At 43.5% G+C, this 25654-nt stretch overlaps 1 protein-coding gene across 11 annotated transcripts in view; it reads right to left on the bottom strand.

The window, feature by feature from the left end:
• frmd4a (FERM domain containing 4A) overlaps window positions 1-25654 on the bottom strand; it is a 105244-nt gene that overhangs the window by 14171 nt on the left and 65419 nt on the right. For 10 of the 11 annotated variants that reach the window (XM_070971651.1, XM_070971652.1, XM_070971650.1 and 7 more), the window contains exons 2-11: window positions 20269-20334; window positions 14628-14722; window positions 13346-13438; window positions 10235-10319; window positions 8088-8144; window positions 7283-7305; window positions 5163-5246; window positions 4982-5047; window positions 4818-4875; window positions 4502-4588 (exon numbers count right to left, since the gene is read on the bottom strand). In XM_070971651.1, the coding sequence (XP_070827752.1) occupies window positions 4502-4588; window positions 4818-4875; window positions 4982-5047; window positions 5163-5246; window positions 7283-7305; window positions 8088-8144; window positions 10235-10319; window positions 13346-13438; window positions 14628-14722; window positions 20269-20334 (714 nt within the window). Of the gene's footprint in view, window positions 1-4501; window positions 4589-4817; window positions 4876-4981; window positions 5048-5162; window positions 5247-7282; window positions 7306-8087; window positions 8145-10234; window positions 10320-13345; window positions 13439-14627; window positions 14723-20268; window positions 20335-23232; window positions 23560-25654 lie in introns of those variants that run through there. The other variant, XM_070971653.1, reaches the window with a different exon arrangement.

The following is a 25654-nucleotide window of genomic DNA, read 5'->3' as shown; positions in this document are numbered from 1 at the left end:
GGAGTTAGGAACAGAGAGGGAGGTGGAGGGAGAGAAGAGAACCTAGTCTGGAGCTCTCTGATCAGGTCCAGACCAGGCGGTCTCGTCCACAGTGGATCCCTTCGCTGGATGACCTCACTTTGGAGAGAGACAGTTTCAGAGAGGGAGGAGGCTTTCTTTCCTCTGCTCAGCTTTTCTTTTTTTTCTCTCTCTTTTCCGCCCCTTTTATGAACCATCAGCTCCTCTTTAAATGCAGCCAAAGCCAGCTGGGTGAGAAAGTTTCCCCCAAGACGTACTCCACAGCATGTGTGTATCTTAAATCCTCCCAGACGCAGGGGAACAGAACGTTACGAGTTGGTCGCTGTTCACCATCTGTAGGCATGTGCGTGTGTGTGTTGGTGGACAGAAAGTGTGTACAGTTAAGTTTCCTCCTCTCCTGTAGCTTTGCTAGGAGGGTTGTGGAGGAGGGGGCATTAGTGCCTCCCCTCCTCCTGACCCCTCCTCTCTCCCTCAGGGACTGTGTTTCCTGCTCTGGGCTCTGTGGTTGGGAAGCGTGTGTGTGAGCGTGCATGTGTGTGTATGTGTATGTGTATGTCACGAGGGGTCAGGGGAGGAGTGATGAAGGGGGTAAAGAAGCTTTTGGTGGCCCCTGCAATTGAAGTGCCCTTGCTTTGTTTAGTCAGACCTCTGTGTGCAAGCACATACACACATTAGCACAGTCTGTGGGCCTGCGTCTGTCAGCTGGAGCAGACACGCACACACACACACGCACACACACACACACGCATGCACACACACACACGCACACACACACACACACACACACACACACACACACACACACACACACACACACACACACACACAAACCTCTGATGTACAATGACAAACCATAAGTGAAGAAAGTAAAGCTAAGTTGCAAGAAATAGGAGAAAAGAAACAAAAAGAGACCTGGCTATGGCAGGATCAGGGAGGAAAAGAGGAGAAAGGGAGCTAGGTCACAGCCCAGGAATTTTAACAGCCTGGGAAAACAATGGACAGAGGGATGAGAGGAAGCAATGAGTAGGAGTGGGAGAAATATTATGAAAATAGTACGTAAACAACCTAATGTATGTATTTATGTATTGTATGTGTGTGTGTGTGTGTGTGTGTGTGTGTGTGTGTGTGTGTGTGTGTGCGCAAGCGTGTGCACAAGCATGAAGAAAGAAAATCACAGCTCTTATCTAAACTGTTGCTGTACCGAACATTTTCAATGGAGTGTGAAGTGCTAATGTAGCATGGTGCTGAATGTAGCGGGTAGGGTAGATAATGAGTGAGTGAGTGAGTGAGTGAGTGAGTGTGTGTGTGTGTGTGTGTGTGTTGGCTGCATATGGGCCGAAGCTGTGGAGATAAGACAGGTGTTTGTAGTTGCGTTTAGGCATGAGACCACAAGAACTGTCCTCTCCATCACCATGAAGGAGCACTGCAGTTAGAATATAATTCTTCGGAACAGGCTGTTCATGTGCAAGTGTGCAAATAGTGTTCAAACATATTTGAGATATTTAAATGGCGGTCACATGATGTACAAGGTGAAATTAAGTCACCCTCAAGTTTAAAATTAGACATTTGTGATTCCCTGCTGTTTCAGTTACATAAGCCGAATGCAGTACTGAAACCTTTGTAGTCTTGATGGCACACTGTTCAACTGATCAACTTCTGATAACAACATGCTGACAGATTCTTTCTTAGGAACTCAGTCAAAGCGGGCGGGTGCTTCTGTTCTGATGGGGAGGCTGGTGCATGTATGCGTGCATACACTATAAATCCCCTTCCTTTTCACTGTAAACGAGTTGCACACAATGGCACAAATGCACACAAGGAGAGGAAGTGACTAGTCTTTATTTATAAATAACTGGGTGCCCATGTGCACAGACCCACGTCGGTCTCATAATAACACACAAGCACACATCCATTATGGATGAAAAGGTCACATCTGATTGTAAGCGAGAGTGTAAGGGCCTTTCTTCGGCGCAGCAGACTCCATGGGGATTATGGAAAGAATAGAAAGTTTAAATAGCATAGGCCAGAACAACTGTAGTGGGGCCAGATATTATTTTCTAGAACTGGACCCAAGGCTTTCAAACACTATTGTTTGACTCATGGGTGGGGCTCCAGTGTGCAATACTATATCCACCAGTTGTCATAGAGATGCAGATACACTCTGGGTGCACTTCCTGTTGTTTATGTTTTGGTTGTGGTGTTTTGGAGGGATGACATTTATGGAAAAACTAATCAGAGCAGGCTGCATGTGCCTGTTTACTCTAAATGAAATACAGACAGAAGCTGACTTAAGTCAGTGGGTGTGCACTCTCTGCAGTCCACTGCAGAAAAAAAGATCAATATGCAGGGGGATGACTTTAATTGAAACCATAGTTTGCTGTGTTTGATTGAACCTTCTTGCGGCTTCTTCACGGTGTTGACAGAAGCGTTTCCATGTTAGCTTTAAGTCACTCAGTGAGTTAGTCAGTGAACACACAGACCCTATAATCTCTGCCTTAATGAGTCAGAACACACTAATGAGGCATTAGTATGGTGTGTGGTTCACTTATAAACTTCTGTCTGTGAGGACTGTATGTGTGTGCGTGTGTGCATGTGACCTGCGGTAAGCAGAGGGGGAAAAGTATTTTAACACCCTCAAATAAAACTGGAAGGTGTGGTAGATGGCCTGCATTTAGAAACAACAGGATCTCCCCTAGTAAAGAGAACTAATTAAACACAACTGCCTCCAGTACACACATCTATTGTATAGCACAACATGAAGTCACGTAGTCTCTTAATAATCACTAAAAAGGGTTTTTGTTGAGAACATAAATAATTGTTACTATGACAAAAGACAGTAATTGGCTCAAAATGTCTCAATATTGGTGTTCTGCCTCCACCTCACAGAGTCACAGTAATGAAAACTTGAGCAGTGACAAACTAGTGATTTCACTCTGAGTCAGTGGTTACTGGTACTGGACTGGCTAGCTCACTGACTAATCAACTGCTCTTCCTTCCGTTGGTTGAAAGAGCAATGAGTCTCATTACTAATGTAACATGGAAAGCTCCTAATGACCTTTGTGAGTGCCTCTTCCTGTGAAATGGTGAACAGCTTTGGAAATGAACACTTCACTGTGCTTGTTGGGATTTAGTTAGTCTTATGATGTTGTATTAACAAGATGTGTCATCCACAAATCTCTGCTGGTTCAAACTCCTTAGACTGCAATCACACATGTGTGGTGGCCCAATCTTACTTTCTCTACTTCCAAAAGTGCATGTGTGAGAGAGAAAGAGAGAGATAGAGAGAGAGACGGGAAGAAAGTGAGGGGGTCAGTACTGAAGCTTAACAGACCAATGACTCACACTGACTGTTGCTATGACAGCTGAATGCTTGATAAGTCTCTTGTGTGGGAACGCAATTAACTCTTTCTTCGCTCCATCTCCCTCTAAAATACCGTCTTCTTTTTGTTTCTTGTGGCATTTACTTCAGAAAAAGTTCAAACTTGCTATTTATCACTCTGTCAACTAACATGCATACACACTGTGTGGTAAAAACACAGTTTGTGACCTTTTCGCAGGTTTCGCAGCATGTTTTGGCATTTGTGTGCCTGTGAGATATGAGAGCCCTTTAACACCTAAGAAGCCACAAGATTTGGAGTAACTGGGAATGAAGCAGGATGGAGCTCAGTGGTGAGACAGTCGTTTAGACTGGAACGCACTAATCAAGACATACACATACACACACAGAGAGCACAATGCTAGTGGTAAACAGGAAAGCTGTGGCAGACAGGAAGTATTCATCAGGCTGGTGAGTTCAGAGTTCAGTCTAACTCCTGTGTGCGTGTAGGTGTGTGCACTCATTATTGTGTGCGTGCCTTTATGAGTAACAGAGTATCAGAGTGCACGTGTGTGAGCGTCTTGGTGGTCAAACAGCACACAGGGATACTGTTAACCCCATTAACACCCTATGAGACGAGGATGAATGCCAGAGATCAAGGCTCTAAACACGACTGGGAGGTCAGAGGTGATGTAAGAAAGACTCTCACAGACTACCCACCGGGCGCATAGACTGGGAGGAGGACGCCATTCACAGAAAGGCAGAAATAAAAGCAGGACGGATGCAAAACATTCCAAGACTGAACGTCTCCAGACAGTTGTATTTGTACAGCATTGTTAGTGCTCTTTCCAAACACAATATCCTGACTCACTGAATGGAAAGAATGGACAGTGGTGACCATGGAAACAAGAACAGAGAGATCGAGAGAAGACATTTCCTTGTAAAGTAACGCCTCAGTTATATTACCTACCCACTCTTCTTTAAAAAATATGGCATAAGAATCAGGTGGCAAAAATGAAAAGGTATCTTGGAGGTTATAAATTTTACACAGAAGCAGAATGGTGTATTAAAGCTTTGATAAATCACAAAAAAATACACTTTTGTAGTTTTGGAAGTTAAACAAAGAGGGACTGAAACAAAAACAGATCAGAGGGAGCATCATCTCACCTTCCTTGGTTTGACTTTGTCCTGGTGGTCATACTGAAAGATGCCTTTATAGCTCAGACCCAACCACCAAGGGATCCCCTGCTTGTCCTAAAACACACACACACAGACACAAAAAAAAAGCATCAGGAAAGGTTGTGTGTGGGGGGGATTGACAGAGAGAAAGAAAAAAGAGGGACAGAGACAGAAAGACAAACTACAATTAGCTTTTATCACATCTCCAATGCCAAGCTGTCTTCTTGCAAGTCCAGAGTGAACAAAAAATGTGCGTGGTGCACGTGTGTGTGTAAAAAGAAAAGGCAGAGTAGTAAAACTGTACCTTTACAGCATAGTAATGTACTCCATATGTGGGCAGAGACTCCACAATGCTCATATAACTGTGAGGAACAGAAAGACAGATATATAAGGGTTACAGAGAACACAGTCTTCTATACAGAGGACAAACATAACCAGCAACAAACACACACACACGTACACACTTACTTTACAATAGCTTGCCCTCTGGACTGCCCACTGAGCTTTTTGTAATGCTCTATGACCCGTTCTTCACTGTAAGACAGTGCAATAAAGACAGAAAAGTAAATTATCAAGAAGGGGAAAAATAATAATATATGAGGTTGCATAATGCTGTGGTGGTTTTCTGGATAATTGACTAGTCTCTCACCAGTAGGCAAGAGATGGGTGCTCCTTTAGGGCCTGGGTGGGCAGGGCAGGCAGCTTTTTTAGGTCAGACCTGGTTGCATCATTACTGGGAGGGAGAAACCACAAGACATGGTCAACAGTACTCTGCAAGAACAATCATTTTCTGCTGTAGGCCTAACAGTTTCATTCAAAACCACTTGAAACATATGAATATTTCCCAGAACTGAAATTTTAACTTTAATGAAAAATGGTAGGAAAGGAAATATGTTTAGTCAGAGAGAAGAGAGAGAGAGGACTGAACACTGATGGCCTAGATGCTATTCTATTTCAGCGGAAGGGCGCTGTCTGTCTCAAAACAGCTGCAGGGACACTGGCAGTTAGAAACAGGAGAGAAAAGAGGGACAGAGACAGAAACAAACACTAACAGGAAAAATACACAAAGAAAGATAACGGGAGATGAAAACAGGGATGGAGGACAGAGTAAATGACACAGGGAACCATGCAGAGGGCCGAAGAGACTTGGCCCCAGATTCAGTTTTCAGACCTCCAGTGGCAAGAGGTCTTAATACCCCACTATAATCTCCTAGTCTCTCTCCAGCCTCCGCTAAGGCCCCAGAGGATTGGGGAAAGCCCTGGGAACATGAAAACCTATGAGCTAAAGCCCTGGAAGAGATCCCATCCACCCTGTCCGGCTGTTCTTCAATGTGTGAACGCAGATGTCTGGATTGGTTGATGTCCATTCAAGTAACTACTCGTTAAGGACTCTATATGTGGTTGTGTGCACAACTTTGAAGATGAAGAAAGAGCAGGCAAGAGCTCAACTGAACAAGTACGGGAGCACCATGGCATTATGACATGTTCATCTTCACAAGTCATGTCATCATACACAATGATTCAAGGAAAGTCTTTGAATAGATTTGTATTTGAGAAGGAGAAATACTTCACAGCTTATTTTAGAAAGACGATACCTAAAGCCAATAAATTAATCAACATAATGGGTATTCTTAGATGTACAGCAAAGAGCGCTATGGTGAAACGTAATATGGAAGAGTTGTATAGTGTATGGTTATGGAGAGAGGGCAGGGTCTATAGAACTTTCAGAGATGGGAGTTATGTGCGTGGGAGGAAGGGGGGAGGAGGGTGAAAGGAATGTCTCCACAGTGTGTCACATTCCAGCCCTCTGCAGGACATTGTGTTTATTTACTCCTTTCTCAGGCGGAAATGAGGTCAGAGGTGTTCGCTGCTGTAGTCTGTTATCTGTGCTACAACAAAGGGATGAATGGATGAGGTATGACATACATTGCACAGATGTGCATCTGACGAGCCACATGTGGAACATAGCTCACATGAAACATGTACATGACTGGAAAGCTCCATCGCTGTAAGGTTTACCTAATGTGAGTTTTAAGACTGATATGTTGTCAATAGGATTTTTCTTTCCATTTTCTTCTGATATATTAGAAAATCTTTCATGTTCCAAAAGTGAGCCCTGTCTTGATGGAAGTCACTCACAACAAAGGCCTTTGGTCTTTCACACACACACACGCACGCACGCACGCACGCACGCACGCACGCACGCACGCACGCACGCACGCACGCACGCACGCACGCACACACACACACACACACACACGTACATGTAATCCATGCTTTTCTCATGAGTGGCAGCACATACTGAAAAGAGTGAACCAAAACAAGAAACAGGGCATGAGGGGAAGAAAAGGGAGGGTGTAAAACAAAGACAGTCCTCATTGCTCAGAAGAGCAGAGGAGCAGACAGACCAGTGACATCACTTCTATTATGTCTCTGTCTGTGCCTCCCCCTTCTGAATCAACATGTATTAAGCCAAATACCCCTGTCATTGGGACAGAAACTTAGAATATGGGACATAAAATTGGAGATGAAGAGTGGTAGAGTTAACTTTGTTTCACTAAATGAATGATGACATCTAAACTCAGCTGTGTGGCAGCATGTTGGGGCTGCTGAGAAAAGGAAATGGTGTTTTCCTCTACACATTCCCCTTTGTTCCCAAAGGGAAGCTAATATGTGCTTTTAACAAACTGTAGCACCATCCCTCTTCATCAACTCCATAACACACCTAGCTACAACATATACTTTCTTGCAAGTTACTGTTGTGCTTACCTGGTGAAATCACCTTTAGCCTCCTGTGGAACAGAGAGGGAAAAAGTAGTGAGCACTGAGCAGTGACCATTAAATGTGCGTTTATGTTCTGTTTGCATAGGTGAGTGTGCAGTCAGGCCTGCTGTGCTGGACATTAAACCTCCGTCTGGAGTGAAACCTATGAAGGCCTACAGAGCAGATACCTGATACTGTACATCTGCACCTGCATAGAGGGCATGCGCGCACACACACATTCACACAGGCACACACACTTGTGCGCAGAAAACCACTCAGCCCAGTCAAAGTGTAACATGACCTTGCATCACAGTTGATGGACTGACCTACTCTGAGAAAGGGACAGAAGAGAGACAGGCCTGGAGTTGAGGAGAATTTGTGGCGTAAAAGAGTTTCCCTTCTGCTCTGTGTTATATTAGTACTGACTGTCTGTACTGGCAATTTAGGTGGTAGCCAAGAATTTTGCTACCAACAAAGAGAGTTGAGGTTATTAGGATTTAAAACCTCCCAGAGCAACTGCAGATTCCTGACAGATTGATTACTGAATTAGATAATGTGAGTTTAATCATCCACAATTATGACCGCAGTAAATAATGTGAGTTTAATCATCATCAATGAGGATGAAAAGTCTGGTGGAGATGTTTTGGAAGACAACTTCAAACTGTTTCTGAACTGTTTCACTGCAGAGCTACAGGCCCCTGGAATAACTGGTGTGTTTGGCTCCATGTGCTAACGGTGAAAAACGGATTCAGTATCCAGACAGAAAATCAACTCCCACACATAAACACAAAACAAACACGCTTTATCTTACTTGTAGAATATAGGACGCCAGTTCGAAGACGACGTCACTGTCCACTTCAATAAGCTCCTGCAAGAAGAGAAGAGAGACAGAGAGGACAGGGGCCATGAAAGTTACATTCTCCTACTGCTGGCAACAAAGAAACTAGATAAAACACACACTGTGCCGATGTTTGGAATAAGCAAAGATGTGCCTCAGCTCAACATCCATTTATCCAAGATAGTAGTTCCTTTCATCTCCATACCACTCCCCCTTCATTTTTTGCTCTCCCTTCTCTAATTTCATGACCTCTTCATGTGAATGGAGATGGGAGATTAAAGGGGGTGGGAGAGGTTGAGAGCAGACATAGATGCTCTGCTTTCTGATTACTCAGAAGATTTTCCAATGCAGTTTCTTAAATTGTGTTGGTGTTTTCTTTAGTTATTTGAGGACATGTGGACAATCCTGGGGAAAAGATAGACAAATGGAGAACAGGAAAGAGTGTAGATGGAGAAGGAAGGAGGTGGAGAGGTCTTTTTGGGATGCTGGACAGCACCGAAATTGTTTCTTTAACTGTATGATAATTAGAGTAGGTTTGTGTGTGTTCACCAACCATGTACATATACACAGGATGGCTATGTGTGCACTGAGAGGGAGAAGGATAAGGGTTAGTGGTTAGTGAGTAGTGGGTCAAGTATGCCAGGAATGTTCCCTTTACAATCCACCTCTTAATTGGTTGGGAGATCAGACGGCCAGGATAAAACACTAGACAGACAAACCCACCCTGGGTGTACCACCCAGCGTGGCCACAGATGATCATATACTGTGTGTTATTGTACTGCATGTGTTCCCACAGCACTGCAGAAAAAGTTTCTCACAGCATCCTGGTCTATTATATTTCATCTACTATGCATATATAACATGTTTTCTAAAAATACCATGTGATAATTCTTTTGCTTCTACCCCTCCATGGTGCTGTCAGGGTCATCTACCGCTGAAGCTGACGGGGAGAGCATGTACTTAACACAGATGTTTGGTTGATTTTCTTATCAGTGACTTGTGATACGATATTGATGATAATAATAAATAATTCAGGGGCATTTTAATGTTGTGTTCATTCTGTAACAAGGCTTAACTACACAACCTAAAGCCTCCAATGTAAACTTAGGTTCCCTTCATTATTTGTGCCAAGAAAGCACCTGTTTTTACCTCATGCATACAAGAAACCTGTGTATGACACACTGGTAAGCATTCAGCAAACCTTTGGCCCTTTCAAAACTTCAAACATTACAGGTCAGAAGTGTTGGTTCTTTGTTCATTCATGGATAACACATTACATTTAAATTTGCTGGATTTTGCTCTGATGAAGTTTACCCTCGCTGCCAGAAGAGAAAATAATGGTTCTTATGACACTATCACTGGTTTCTGCTAAGCTTTGGCTGAGATTTCTACTGGGATTTTCCATCAGGACACATACACCCTCTTCTGGACATCACAAATAACTGCTATAGGGTTACTAGAATGTGAACCAGTTAACTGAATACTCAGCAAACATACAACTGGACTTTTCTAACTGGGATCAATTTAAGTCAAGTCAAGCAACAAGTAATTAATTTATATCTTATAATTGCTTTAATTGCTTTTTGTTTTGGAATTTTCTTCTTAGGCAACTTGCTACCAGTGTTTATCTAAAAGCCTCATTTCAAATTCCATTTAAAAAGACAAAATCAATGTGCTTCAGCACTCACTGACAGATGGCAGTAAATGTGTCAAATTATATGCTAGTCGCTGGAATGTGGTGCAGCACATAACATGTTGGGTAACAGCTGATGCAAATGGTTCACATTTTCTGCTTCACCAAATCAGTGTGGAGCACCGAAGTCTAAGCTGGCTTCTGGTTGTGTCTCTTCATTTAGAACCAAAAATGGTTTAATGGAGAGGCATGGAGCGCTATACATCATTGTAACTTGAAATATACTCGCTGTACACCTCCACCCTCTACCAGCAAAAATCCTTCCACCAGCAAAAATCTTTTGAGTCCACAAGAAAACCTTGTAATTACATGCAATATTACAGAGTATTCATACCACCTACAGCATTTCAAGGTAAATACATCCCTCCTCTATCATAAACCAACAGTATTAAGAATATATATTATGGCAAGAATATAATGAATTTACCTTGTAGATGATGGACTTGGCATTAAGGAAAAACAGTTCAATAGTGGCATTGTCCTTCAAGTAGGATATACTCTCTATGTAGAACCTGAAAACATAAAAGGGAAACTTTCAATACATTTCCAGCCACAAAGGCAACAATAAGTTGACCTTCAATCCCATAAAAAAGATGAGTGAGGTTGCTGATTTCGTTGCTTCACACACAAATAATATAAAAGAAACAGTTAGACATGGAGGCTGAGGTAGTAGCATTATGCAGATGTGACAGATATGGTGCAATGACCAATGTGACCAGAGGGGGGCACACAGTACCAAAGGCTGACCAATACCAATGTCCTTTCAATCCACCCTCAACCAATTCTCTCTCTCTCACCACAGTGGCTGGCAATGATCCATTATTAGTTTGCGAGTGTGAGCACATTCCACAATCTGAACACACACACACGCACGCACGCACACACACACACACACACACACACACACACACACACACACACACACACACACACACACACACACACACACACACACACACACAGTGACAGTGAATGTGCACATGAGGCACTATACACATTGTCTGCTTCTCTGCATCATCAGCAGTGTGTAGTGATTTCACATGCACATACAGTACTTACACAGACCCACACACACACACATGCATATGTACACAGACACACACACACTCTCACACACTGGAGAGAGAAGCACAGTAACCCACTTCTGGCACAGTGGTGAGGAGGGAACTAACATAATAATGCAGTCTAAATTTAGCTCGTGAATGCATGCAGAGCCAGAGGGGAGCTACAATGGTACCCTAGGAGGCTACTCATTGTTAGCTCTTCTCTGGTGGAAATGCACATCAAAATATAATATGTTAAAGACCTTTGGCATAGTAAATGGCCTTATATATCCCTTCAAGTGTGTAAAATGTGACCTAAGCACATGTTCCTATGAAGACATGTGAACGAATGTGTCGATTTGTGTGCTTATGAGTGTGTAGGTATTGAGTGAGAGGGATTGTAGGAGGATCAATATTGGAGGGCTTAAATCGCGTTACCCATTGAACTGCAGGAGAGAGTGAGAGGAGCCTTGTCAATATTCTATGTGAACATTTAATTAAAGCCACAGTGTTGATGAGGAATACACACACTGCCAGCACAGTAGCAAGCATGCATCAAGGCACCCACTGAATCAGCAGGAGGTGGGCATCTGCCTAGCATTTATTGAGGACACACGCATCACACCAATACCACATGAGCATTCAAATACATGACATGCATGCACCTGCACAGACACACAAGCACCCACACGCACATGAACACACACAAAAAACCTTGTAGTGTGTAATGAAAGCAATATGCTCAGATTGATAATGGATTCAGGCCTGACATTTGGGCTGATAGTTGTTCCATTTGAATTCTGAATCTTCGTATGTGTGTATGTGCGCATGTGCGTCTAAGAGATAGTGTGGGATGTGTGTGTATGTGTGTGTGTGTGTGTGTGGGGGGGGGGGGGGGTCAGTCAGTGTGACATTTGGAGAGACTGAGCTTAGAGATTGGACTAAAATGTGGGAGAGAAAGGGGGGGATGAAGCCCCAAAATGGTGTCAAAGTTCACAATGTCACAGCAGCACCACATCCTTGAACACCTATTAGTCTATGTAAATACACCCTACACCACCCCTAAATGACCCTCAACCTGATCCACACACACATACACACACATAGTTATGTTATATGGTTTTATAGCTGTCCTGAAATACAGCTGAAATGCAGCTTCACTGAAAGTAATGCAGCGATAGCAGCCAAACATATATATGTATATCTTTTGACAGTATCACTGTTGCTTTGTGCAATGACACCATTGTTCACTAAATAAAACGAACAATAGGTGTATGTGTTAAGACTATGATTTTACCATACAGTCACTATGTCGTGACTTTAGCTGTGCTGTAAATGTCAACCTGGAAATGACTGCTCAGGACATTGTTTAGCAGAGTTAATGTGCGTCACGTTACTATGTACGTTGCTAACCAAGGCTTGGTCTCTGGGGTGTATATGACATCATAGAGATATATTGGGGACAAAAAACACCACTGGGTCCAACACAAAGCCTTGGCTTTCTCTTTTGGGCTCTCATTTTTGGGGCGGAGAGTGAGCTGGGAGGGCTGTGCATTTTCATTTTAAGGCTAAAGATCAGAAAATCTCTTGTCAGGTCAGCTGCCTTTTTCTTTCTTTTTCAACAGCCTACTGAAGATAAAACACCCACATACACACAAACACAAAAATGCACCCACAAACAGACACATTTTGTATTTTTGTCACATATACACACCTGATCCAGTGCCTGTGTGTGAGTCAGGAGTGTTTTATATATGACTGGGGCCATTGTATGAGCAGCACAAAGGGCTGAGAGAGTGTGGGATTGGAGGGTGATTCAGTAACCCCATCATAACAGGTCATACAAGAGTTGGCTTTAAACTGAGGAGATTACTCCAACAGCAACAGCAAGAAGAGCACACTGCAAGGGCTCATACCCCATCATAGGTTGCCTCGCTAGAATATTTTCCACCCTGTTTAGCATTACACTGGCAAGTGAACTTTTTACAAACAAGTCAGCAACAGTTTTTGTCAAATCGCTTAGGGATAAAAATGTATAGTAATCACATAGAGAAGAAATGGTAAGACTTTACTCTCTATGGAAAGCATTCCGATGTCTTGTTTGGAGTATGGCACTTTGTAGTCACCGCAAAGCTATTTGATGGGATTTGCATGCAGTGCATACTGATGAGGTCTAAGAGGCTCATGATTGGCTGAGAGGCCCCGTGGTGGGAGTTAAACACCTGGGTCAATGCCATTTCATAGGGGCCTGTCATAACTAACCTTGTTAATCTGTTCCTATTACTACATGGAGGCATGTGTGCATGTACAAACACATATGCAGGCGCACGCTCTCCATCTTTCTCTCTCTCTCTCACACACACACACACACACACACACACACACACACACACACACACACACACACACACACACACACACACACACACATATTTTCCACCAGCATCTCCAATCCGAGACCGTAGTCTAAGTTAGGTTAATGAAGAAAGACTCACCTGACACAGAAGTAGAGGACAATGGGACCAGACTTCTTGGGGAATTCGTGTTCTAATACCCTGCGGTCCAACTGCAGCCAGCTAAAATGGCCCCTGATGAGACAAAACAACAAAACAACCAGTCAATGCCATTATTCAGAGATATCTGAATATCTAACAAGGATACACAAAACTTCATCTCAAGATACTCAATATTTTCTCCTTTAAGCCCCTGTGTTTTTCTTTCCTGTTACCATTCTTCCCTTCTGTTTTCCCCCACTTCTCCCCCTCTCCACTCTTTTCTCTCCCTCTCCAACAGAGAGAAAAACTGCAGAGACAGCTTGTCACCCCGGTAACCTTGCATGGTCTCCTGAGCAACTGAGCAACATCTCTCTCAAACTCTCCCTCCTTCTGTCGCTGTCTCTAAACCCCCCCCCCCCATACAGCTTCTTTGACCACTGAGCGGTCAGAGCTGAAGCGTCTGCTCTCCCCAGGCACATACAACAAATCTACACATCATAGAATCAGCCCAGGGGGACTAAGACTGCAAAGCTGGTGTTGCTTTGCAGGACTGACACTGGCTATAGTACGTGTCACAGTCCTGTAAATGCCATAGAGCAGAGGCCAATCTTCCTTGACATCAGTGGGTGTTTGAGATAAAACAAAAAAGAGAGCAAACAAAGGTCGTGGCAATGTTTGCCTGTATGTAAATCATTTGAATGTTTGCATGACTAGTTCTGGACTATCCGCTGGTGCTTTCTAGGTCACCAAACACAATATAATGAATTTGAATGTCATTTTTGCATTTCAAGCCCAGTTCTTGGAGCAAGCCTCCTGGTAGACAAAGACTTCTGATATTTTGCTGGCCCAGAGATAAGACAATCATAGCCCCCACCCTTTATCATACATCAGTTTCTGGTTCAGTGTGATATTCATGATGATCAGGGTTAGGTCATTTTGACCAGAATGAAGGCAGCTGAAAAAAACTTATATGTGAAATTAAAAGTGAAAAAAAAAGAAGAAAAAAAAAAAAGAAGCCATTTCATATGTAAACATGAAAAACCTACACAAAACAAAACAAAAAACACAGTCTGCACTTAGTCTTTTTTTTTTTTTTTTTTTTTTTACATTTTTTTAAATTATTCATTAATGCTGCTAGAAAGGTTAACTCAGTTACTTTTAAGGAGAATAAGTGGGTATATGTATAAAATTTAAGTGCTAATTCATTGCTTAATGCTGAAACAAACAAAAAAAAAGTGTTTTGTGTACATAATAGGTCTTGGACTATTTGATTGTGACTTACGTTTCGTCTGTGTATGCAATCCCAAAGTACTCCTTCTCCTTGAGGTTGAAGTGAGAGGCCACAAGGTCCAGCAAGTCTTTAGCCATCAACTTGGGCTGCAGGGAGACAGAAATATTAGTATTGCTCTCTGTATGGTTTTGTTTATCAGTTATAACTTGTGTGTGAGTCTAGTGGTTTATCACACTGGTTTAATTGGAATGTGTACATGTGGTGGAGCTTTATGTTAATGTATTCTATCAGCTATTGATTTACGGCAATGACTAAGCATTCTGACAAACACCGGGGAAAAGAGGAAAAGAACAAGAGAGGGAGAAATAAATGAGAGAGAGAGAAAGAGAGAGAGAGCACAAGAAAGATGGATGGAGTGTGAGGATGTTGCTGACAGTGCAGGTACCCTGCCCTTCCTCTCCCTCCCTCTCCTTTCCACCTCTCTGACCCACACCTCTACTGCAGAGTCATGGCTCTGGGCCACCACAGCCACAGTATTGCAGAGAGAAGGCCGCAGCTAGCATAAAAGCTTGCTAGCTAGTTAATACTGTGGAATACTGTCCAAGCAATATGTGATGACAACCTCCATTCATCACAATGCTCAGAGCATGGAGAGCATCTTAAGGCCGGGCAGAGGCTGGGGACTGCTGCCACATGCTGCTGGTTTGTGACATCCTGAGCAGCAGCACGCCCCACCCTGAGGTTAACCATGGGTGTGCCTCGCTGGCTACATTTTCATTGCGCGCACCCACACACACACACACACACACACACACACACACACACACACACACACACACACACACACACACACACACACACACACACACACACACACAAGCGCGCGCGCGCACACACACACACACACACACACACACACACACACACACACACACACACACACACACACACACACACACACACACACACACACACACACACACAAATTTGCATGCAGATATGTACACATGATTCCCAACACTACATACATGCTGTCCGTTCTCAGTATTAAGGGGAACATGTGCTGTCCATATCCATGATGGAGGACAAGAGGAAAACATACCATACCATGTGCAAACAAGCACACACACAAACACGCACACACACGCACGCACCACACCACACAGCTACATGTGCCATAGTGTGCAGTGCACACTGCTAAGAATCTCCCCCTGAGGTCCTGTACTATCTACTCACTGCACAACTACACTGACAGAACCTACTGAGAGCTATTTAAAGAGAAGGAGGTGATGTCATGCAGACAGCGAGCATAAACACACACACATGCACACACACAACTCCAATGACCTAGATCTCATATAAGCACGATGCCTGCAGTGATCCTGCAACAGAAAAAGGCTCAGGAGAGAACAGAAGTGATAGAGAGAGAGCTGGAGGAGAAGCTAACATATAGGTTGAGTCTGCCTCATATTTCCATGTATCAGTTTATGTACCAGATGATAATGTTAAATAGGAAAACAACATGGCTACTGCACTAGCTGATTCTGTCTCTCCTTTCCTCTGACAAAGCTCAACTATGAAACCCTGCAGTATTGGTAAATTATCTGGAGACTCCCATACTGCTATGCTATTACTACTACTGCTTATCATTGAAAAAAATGCATATTTACAGTAAGAATAATTAATTTACCTCTCTTAGCAAAGAATGAGATCATAGACATGACTATAACTATGTCCATAACTACATCCTGAGTTGTCTGTCTGACAAAAACTGGTAGTCCCATCCACACAGGCTCTGATTAGCTCTGTTGTTTCTCTAAACGGCAGAGCAGCCACTCAAGAGAGCAACACTAGATCTCTTTGAAGTTCTCAAAACATTTTACAGTAGATGTGGAAATTTTAGGTCTACAAGCAGGCTATCTTTATAGTATTAGTAGTAATGCATGTTTTGGTTCAGTCTGAGACACATACAGAGGTGGTCTCTCATTACCATACAGCAGTCAACTGTCTTGGCAACAACATCAATTAAACTGCATCCATGCTACCACAGCAGAACAACCACTGAGTGGGGGACAGGGACACGTGGACACAAACGGGAAACCACTGGAAAGATGATACAGAGTTACACTGCTGAACATCTGAAGTGCATGAGTGAACATGAGAAAGAAGAAAAGGACCCCTGTAAGTTTAAGCTGAGCTTCTTTCCTCAACATTGTCATGAATACCAAGCAGACTGTAAAAATCACATGGGCTGCACTGGATAACATAATTGAGTTTGGTTCCCTCCTCGAGTGACAACTCACCGCTTCCACATGCATACACACATCCTGGCACTACAGCTTATCTGTGAGATGGCAGATATTTAACGGATGCGTAATAATGTTGGGGAAGATTCCAATAGTGATACAGACAGTGAATGACGGGTAATATAGTAAGTGATATGGCACACTGAACACACACACACAATAACTTGACACACACTCTAGACATACACAGACTGTGCACACGCACACACAAAGACAGAGACAGATACACACTACAAACACACTTCGGAGCCATCTAACAGACAGTAAAGCTCTCTGCCAGCCTAGGCAGCATCACTACTATTAGACATTTAGCCTGTGCCTCCTCAGCAGCACAGGTAATTAACAACACAAGAATTATAGGGCAGTGCAAGTGAGGAGGAGAGATGCTAAGGAAAACTTTTAGACAAGTGACAAATACACAACAGTAGCTCACTTGGTAGCTGGCAGCAATTCACAGTCCAGTCTCTGAAAACAGCTAGTCAGGCCCTTGGCGCCTTGCTGATTTATCAGTTGCAGTCCTTTGCAGTCCAAGGGTGGGTAAGGAAAAGCTTTTTACCCACATGTCCTATGTGTTTTAATATTTTCACTAATACTTTGTTCAATACAGATGAATACAGAATGCTGTAGCATTTTAACATCTTCAATTAAAACCCCAAAGTGTCGCTTTATTTGGGTAGATTTTCATATAAACATCGATTACACAATTAAACACCACCTTTGCTCTTTATCCTACACCACTCTAGCCTTAGGGAGTGATAGCCATATGACTGACATATATTTTCACCCAGTGGTATATTTGGTGGTTAGCTTCAATCTTTATGGCCTGCTCAATAGGTGTGTTGGCCTTCTGGCACACAGTTCCCTGCCAATGAGGCGTTGCTCCATAAACAAACCACAGAGGACAATCTATCAGAGATTAGAGGAAGGGGATGAGGAAGAGGAAAAAGGTGAACGACACCTCTGGGATCAAACAGCTGGTCAATGTTACAAGTCAGTGACAGAAATGAGATCCAGCCTTTCAGAGGCCAGCCGGCTGGTGCGCATGGGCTGGAGCTGAAATGAAAATGTCAAGAGGACCTCCTTAACCACACCACTGTTAAATGATAAGTGACGGAATGAAAGAGCCCAGCGAAATATGTAATACTGGAGTGCTGCCTTCATATTTGAAAAACACAAGCGTTTGCACTGTTTATGAGTTTTGATCATCTCTTCAAGAAACAATTTTTTTGGAAATATGTGGGGCTGCACGGTGGCGCAGCAGGTAGTGCGCGTGCCTCACAGCACGAAGGTTGCCGGTTCGATCCCCAGGTCAGGCGGGGCCTTTCTGTGTGAAGTTTGCATGTTCTTCCCGTGCATGCGTGGGTTCTCTCCGGGTACTCCGGCTTCCTCCCACAGACCAAAAACATGCTCATTAGGTTGATTGATGACTCTAAATTGTCCGTAGGTGTGAGTGTGAATGTGAATGGTTGTTTGTCTTTGCATGTGGCCCTGCAATCGGCTGGCGACCGGTTCAGGGTGTACCCCGCCTCTCGCCCATTGTAGCTGGGATAGGCTCCAGCCCCCCGCAACCCCGAAAGGGATAGGCGGTATAGATAATGGATGGATGGATGGAAATATGTGGAGAGCCTGACTGCTTTCTATTTCACTGGGAAACTAAGAATAACATTGTGATTCTCTGTGGTCCTATTAGCAATGTAATGGCTGACTGATCATTTGCCCGATAGAGAGAAGTGAGGACAGAGAGCAAGAGAAAGAGAGAGAAAGACGTATGACAATGGTTTGACAATAACTTCTTTCTTGCTAATATCACAGTTAAACTGTAAAAATACTATTAGTTACATTGTGTGTATTATATGGTAAACAGAACAGATCTTCCCACTAACAACCAATCTTCAAGTACCTGGAAAACTCTTTACAGAAAACCAAGATTACTGTTAAGTTTTCATTCAACTTGCCACATCCCTTTTGTTTATCTCCTTGTTATTTCCCTTCTTGATGGCCGAGACGATGAAGCATGAGCAGAAGAGAGGGTGGATGGATGAAATATGAGGTGCTACAGCTGTATTTGGAGGTTTAGAAGGAGACAGAGCCAGGGTAAGGCAGGTTAAAGCAAGTAAGGAACTGAGTGAGAGAAGATATGAAGAGAGGAGAGAGATGGAGAGAGAGAGAGAGGGAGTGTGGAAGAGGAGCAGAAAGAAGTACAAATTTGAAAGAGAGGATCAGTTCTGCCAGAGTAATCAAATCAGAAAGTCAGCAGACCTCGCCATGGCTCTCCCCTCCATTTTCTCCTCTCTATTCCCATCTCTTTACTGTCATCCCCTCTCTCCATTCCTGAGCTCCCATCTCACTTTTCTCTCTCCCTCTCAACCCTCTGAGTTTCTGCATCAATCTTTCTGTTCGCTTGCTCTCCTTCTCCTTTGCCGAGGCAATTACCCTCTTTTGTCTATCTCTGATTTTTCCAGTGGAATCGGCTAATGGTTAGATCCAAAAGGGGGCTAAAGCAGGTTAAGAAAAGTGGAGGGAGCTTCTGAGGGAAAATGCTTCAGCCTTTGAAGCAAAACCATGAAAGAGGTCTTAAAGCTGACCAAAGTGAATGTCATCAACAATCAATGAAGAAAAAGAGAAAGTGAAGGGAGAAGTTATTTCTAAACTAAAAATACCAACTAACAAAAATGTATGTTAATATGTGATACTGAAAAACTTCTATAACCAGGTTTATCCCAGGGTATAAAACAGAACGCAGACAATATCCACAGTAGCAAATAGCTGTCTGAAAAAGGTAGGGGCTCTAAAAAGCAAATGGGGGGGGGGACTGGTGTGCTGTGGGTACAGCTGCTGCTGACTTTGTTCATTACTACAGAAAGGCCTGCTGAGGGATTGAAGGTTCAAAGTCAGAGGAGGGGGGAATCATGCTGCTTTGTTTTTCAAGACTTTTAGAGGATAAAATGGCACACTGTCAGTTACACAGATTGATAGCTGATGTTTTTTGTCGGATGATTCTAGTAGTGCTGAGGCATTTGGGGACAGCAGTGGGGATGGGTGATGAAGAATGAGTAGTAAAGCATGAGTTTCTCTTTGGACATCGATAGGCCTGAACTCTGTATTGGGATGCACAGCTTCTACAGGGAGAGTAAAGCAGGGCTGGGTCCATTGCACGCATGCTCCTGTATGCGTTTTTGTGTGTGTGTAGAGATCAGGTGAGCATCAAGAAAGCGCAAAGTCACCTACTGCTGACCAAATTTCCCTTGGTCAGCAGTAATTGACTCCCTCAGGATGCCAGACATCACTCCTCCCTTGCTCTAAGGAAACGAGAGTCTGCAGAGAGAGAGAGAGAGAGAGAGAGGGAAGAAAGAACGAGAGGAAGGGAGGGAGGAAGACAGACTCACCTGTACAAGGAGCTCCAGCTTCCTGTCATCCAGGAGATGGACCTGACATCGCCTCCCTTCTGTCATCTGAGAAAAAGAGAGCAAAAGACAAAGGAGACCAGTTAATTTCCCTGTTTATTACAGTTGGCACCGATCCATTATCGACATCAGTTGCTGATACTGACTTATTGGATATTAGACTACGTCATCGATCCATGTATTTATCTCTCCACACAGCTCTTGCAATTTTATGCAGTAGCCAATTTGACATTACACTCTTTGAAATTCTCTTATTGCTTTTTGAACTTGTGTACAGAAACATGCTTTTGACTAGTTGATAAAGTATTGCTGTGCACTCCATTTGTTCAAGTCTTTCAAAACATTAAAAGAGTTGCCATAGTAATTTATACTGCTACACCTGTTTGTATGGGAGGCTTACTTAACCTTCAGTTCCACTCAATTGCTTTGGAATATATTTAAATGTGATGCTTTATTGCATATCCTTTGCTCTTTTAATAAGAAGTGCTATGTGGTTTACTACATTCTCAAGTAACTGTACATGTACCATACCCAGACATATCCCCACATTAATAGTAGGAGAGACATGGGCTGCATGGCAAGTGCATTGTGTGTGTTGTGTCAGTGAAGTCTTTACAAGGTTCATGAGCCAACTACACAATGGGCCAATAGAGACAACGTCCTGCTCTGCTCTCTTCCTCATGGACATTTGTAGCATTCCTCCTGGAGCAGGAAATCTATTTTCCATCAGTGGACAACAGTGACCACAATGAGTGAAGCTGCCTGCACACAACATTCAGTGGAGTGTTTGTCTGTGTTGTTGATACAAGGCTTGCTGAGTAGTGCTGTAAAAAAACTGATGATATCCGTCTGCCAAGTTCAGGCGTAAACAGTGAAGCAGGTGCAATGATGAAACAGTCAACTGTGGGAAATATGTGCTGCATACACACAACTTAGACCACACATTTCATGTGACAGACAAAGCCAAGGCAATTCTCTAGACCTGTCTGGAAGTTTGCTATTCCTGCATGGCAGAATTCAAGAGACAAAGATTTCAAGAAAAGGTGTACAAACTGTGCCGGAGTATTCAGCATGTTAACGTATGTGTGTGAGTGTGTGTGTGCGTGCTGGTGTTTTCAGCACATGTGGAGTTTCTCTACAATTTAACAGGAAGAGGGGACCCTGAGGAACACAAACACCCCAAGCTCCTCCCACACTTCCCTCACATCTGGGAGATGGGGAGGGAGAACGGGGGGAGGGGGGGTGCTGTGTGGGTGTGTGGAAGGGTAAGAAATGTTGAGAAGAGAATGAGTAGGGAGAAAGGGGGAGAGACCTCCTCAGTGTCAAACATTTGATGACAATTCCTTCCAAAGACAATGATGGCACAAACGTGAGCGTAAACCGGTTTGTATGTCCTCACCATGAGGATCATATTGGTCACCCGAGGCTCTTGCAATTTGGTAAGGGTGTGTCCACTACATGAGTCTAGCATACACCTACTTTCTCAGCACTCATGCCAGCTTGCATTGAGGTGACAGGTTGGAGGTGAGAGTTTAGCAGAGAGCTGAAGACACCAAAGAAAGAGAGGGAGAGGAGTGACAAAGTTGTGTCTCAACACTCATCCCTGTGTGAACTCTCCTGAATGACTACTGGTGTGTGTATGTGTGTGTTTGTGTGGCTTCTAGCTACTTTGAAGGGTTGAGTTTACCCTCCCACTCACCACTGATCTCCTGTGGTTTGAAGGTTTAGATTGGGTGCACCTGTGCACACAGTAACAGAGACACACACATGCACACGCGCACACACACACACACACACATTTTCCAACATTGGTTTTTGTTTTCATCTCCCACCCTCCTGTCTTGGAGTTACATTACCTTTCCAAAACTTTCCATGTTTATACTGTATATAGTGATTATAATTACAGAGTAGTTGGTCAGTGATGCAAACACAATTCTGTATAACCAAACATCAGTAACATAACAATCCTATGATGCCAATTTTATCTAAAGTATTTCTGTAAATAAATATCTAATTTTTGAAAACATTTTGTGGATTAAATTAATCTTTCTCCTGTATTGCGCCACAACATGTAACAAAAGAAAGGACAAGACTACAATGTACTGACCAAACATCTTTTGCATCTTGTCTGCAATACTTTAAACTGCAATGCAGGCAGTACACACACACACACACACACACACACACACACACACACACACACACACACACACACACACACACACACACAGGCACTCTGCTTGAGGCACCTGGGAATAGTACAAACCTTAGCGTCAAGGTAACAAATCACTGCCTGGAGGCTAAAATTAGGCAGCCCAATCTGGCAGAGACAGACGCTTATAGGTTTTAGTCATAAAACCATGTGTCCAATACCACAAAGTGGTATTGGACACTATTCACCATGAAACCAAATGTCATAAAGCTTCTATGAATAGCTTCTTGTCATTACACAAAATAAAAACAGAAAATGTGGAAGATTTCAACTTGTAATGTAATGATGGTGGACCATGAAACAGTTTAGCCTTCGTCTTTTTAACATGACAAAATCACTTAACATATTTACAGCGTCTAGACACTGAGCTCTGGTGATATGTTGTAAACGTTACGTTAGAATGAAGTTCCACTGGGAGAAACATAACAATGCATGTGGTACTAGCTCCATCACCTTATCCTGGTGTGTGATTCATGCATTTCTGACCTATTACCAGTCAGCTTTGCATTGGCTAACGTACATACCCAGGCCTGACTCACTGGCATGAAACGGTGAGATTAAAAGCCAAGAGATGAGAATGAACAATATATAAAGCAGCCATGTTCACAACGTGTCATTATATTGCTGAAGCTGGCACCAAAATTACAGAGGCGCACACACAGACACACACATAGACAGTTGACAGTGATGCTTGGTCAGTGCTGGCGACGTTAACGTTATCATTAGTTAGTTACCTTGCAAAGAAGCGCTCACTCCGAGGCTCCCACACAAAAACCGGCTCCGAGAGGGAGAAAAAAATATTAATCCCAGAACCAAACGAGTCGTGTTACTGCCAGAAAATCGTCAAAAAACACCCCTTTACCAGGCCGGCCTAGGGGAGGAGGCACATCAGCATCCATGTTAGTGACTTATTAACGTTAATTACAAGCGACACTGCTCACTGTAGATTCCCAGTATCCTCTAAACGCCACTCATGGAGCCGTTACATCTCATATCAACGCCATTCAAGCTAGAGATAACTCGGCGCTAATTAACGGCGACTGTGGAGCGTTTTCCAATGCTGGCTTCACCTCCCTCGTTCCGAAGGCAGTGGGCTTCTCACGGCGCTGGTCCCGGTCGTCCAACCCCCCTTTCGCTACCGGCACCGTGCATAAACGGTGAGTGAACGTGCGGGTAGCAGCAGACCGTACCAACGGTCAGCAACCGAGGGGGACGACCGGAAGAAATGGCTAACGTTCGAACGTATTCCGGGCTGCCTTCACTTGCCAGCTATGTTTCTCGCTGTCATCGCAGTTGCCTCGAAAACACGGGAATAATGGAGGCAAGATGTGGGGGCGGGGAGAGGAGGAGATGAGGGGAAATTTTCTGCAGCAGCTCACAGCCATGAGAAACTGCAGACCTCTCGCTCTCTCTCTCTCCGTGCGTGCGTGCGTGTGCTTACAAACCCAAACAGACGTGTGTCTGCAGAGCGCACCAACAGTCTGCCTTTAAAACAAGGGATGCGCTGCTGATACGTAACAATGAGCAGTGATCACAGTCTGCCAACTCTAAGTCAGCCTTACTTTCAGATATGCATGCCATTTGGGGGAGAGTTCCCTTAACCTCGTATGACTTATTTCTCATAAAGTTATATTATATAAGTTACATGCTAAGCCTACCCCATGTGTATTATGACAGATTTCCATAGACCTAACATGGTTACATTGTCCTACAGCTCTCCAGTTTGTCACTTCCTGTCTGCATTTTTAAAACAAAGATCCTCTTGCTCTCAGGTTTGGCTTGCTTGAATGATTTCTGGCCTTCAGTCCGCTGCAGCCTTAGACTGACTGACTCTCTCTCTCTTTTTTTGGTATGACCTAAATTGGGCACTTGTGTTCACCTTACACAGCTGGAGCAGCAGCCGTTGAAACCACAAGTTGTTAACATAACAAAATCAGTCCAGTTTTTGGTACCATAAATAGATACTAACATGTGCTGTGAAGGCAAGGCTGAGTCTATACATACTGTCAATACAGTCTTTGAATGACTTGGCAAGCGTAGGCTATCCTTTTTTCTATTATTGAATTACAACATGAGTAATCCCCATGATCCCATGTGTAGCACATGTACAGTATGTATGTACATATATAGTACAGCTTCTGCTAGGCTGTCAACATCAGAAATACTTACCATTCGTTGTCTAACGCTTATCTTAAATTTTTATTTAGATAATCTGTCTTAAATACAGTCTGTCTGAGCCAAATGCACTTGCACCATAATTGCATCATATCTTAAATCTGCAGGATTCATCAGCAATATTCACTTCCCAGACAATAGGCAACGCAAGGATGCAAATTCAGTTTGTCACTACCACAGCATATGCTGCAAGGCCAGAATTCATAGTTCTTAGTTTGCTGAATGCAGAAGGTCACATGAGAAACGAGGTGTATCCTTTCCCCTCCTGCAGGATTTTTCTGTTTCTGGATATTTTTGGCCTGTTCCAGACACCGGAAACTAGCCTGTCCAACTTAAACATCTCCAGATGACTCTTTCTTTGGCTTTCATACATACACCCATCCCTCCTTCGCTTTCTCCGGTCAAGTACATATCTCACTTTATTGGTAGCTTCCTTAGTTTGCTATCACAAGGGCCCTGTTGTTTGGCCAATGCAAGGGAGGGAGAGGGAAGGGGACAATTTGGGCAGCGGAGGAAAGGGACTAAAATTGACAAAGACAGAAGAGAAGAGCAAAATAAAAACTGCAGTAGGAAGATCCTGAACACTTAAGCTACAAGACTATGAATGATTGTTCCAGCTTGGAATAGATGTGAGGTGCTCCAGAGAAGCTGAATGAGAGGGGGAGGAAAAGGAAGGAAGAAAGGAAGCAAGGCAGGAAGAAACAATAACATGCAGCTGTGATTTAGTGTCTGCACGATGCTCATCCCCCTTTAACTTCCCCATAAGTGGTCACCTTTCAATGGCCTACAGAGAGTGCTGCCAAGAAGCACAAGGTGAGAAACACTTGTAGGTGTGACATATCTGGGCCCTGACAGAGCCTTGTTATGGAGCCAGTGGGCTTCTATTCCGGGCTGAGGTGTGGTCGTAATGAGGTGCTGATCTGGTGTATTTCTATGGAGCAGGGGTCCAAAGGGGAAAGATCTGGATGAGTGAGGTGGGTT

This window comes from Chaetodon trifascialis, chromosome 10, assembly GCF_039877785.1.
Source record: "Chaetodon trifascialis isolate fChaTrf1 chromosome 10, fChaTrf1.hap1, whole genome shotgun sequence".
In the NCBI taxonomy this organism is placed as follows: domain Eukaryota; kingdom Metazoa; phylum Chordata; class Actinopteri; order Chaetodontiformes; family Chaetodontidae; genus Chaetodon; species Chaetodon trifascialis.
The sequence above is the reverse complement of the archived record's forward strand: the minus strand, read 5'-3'. Positions and strand labels throughout refer to the sequence as shown.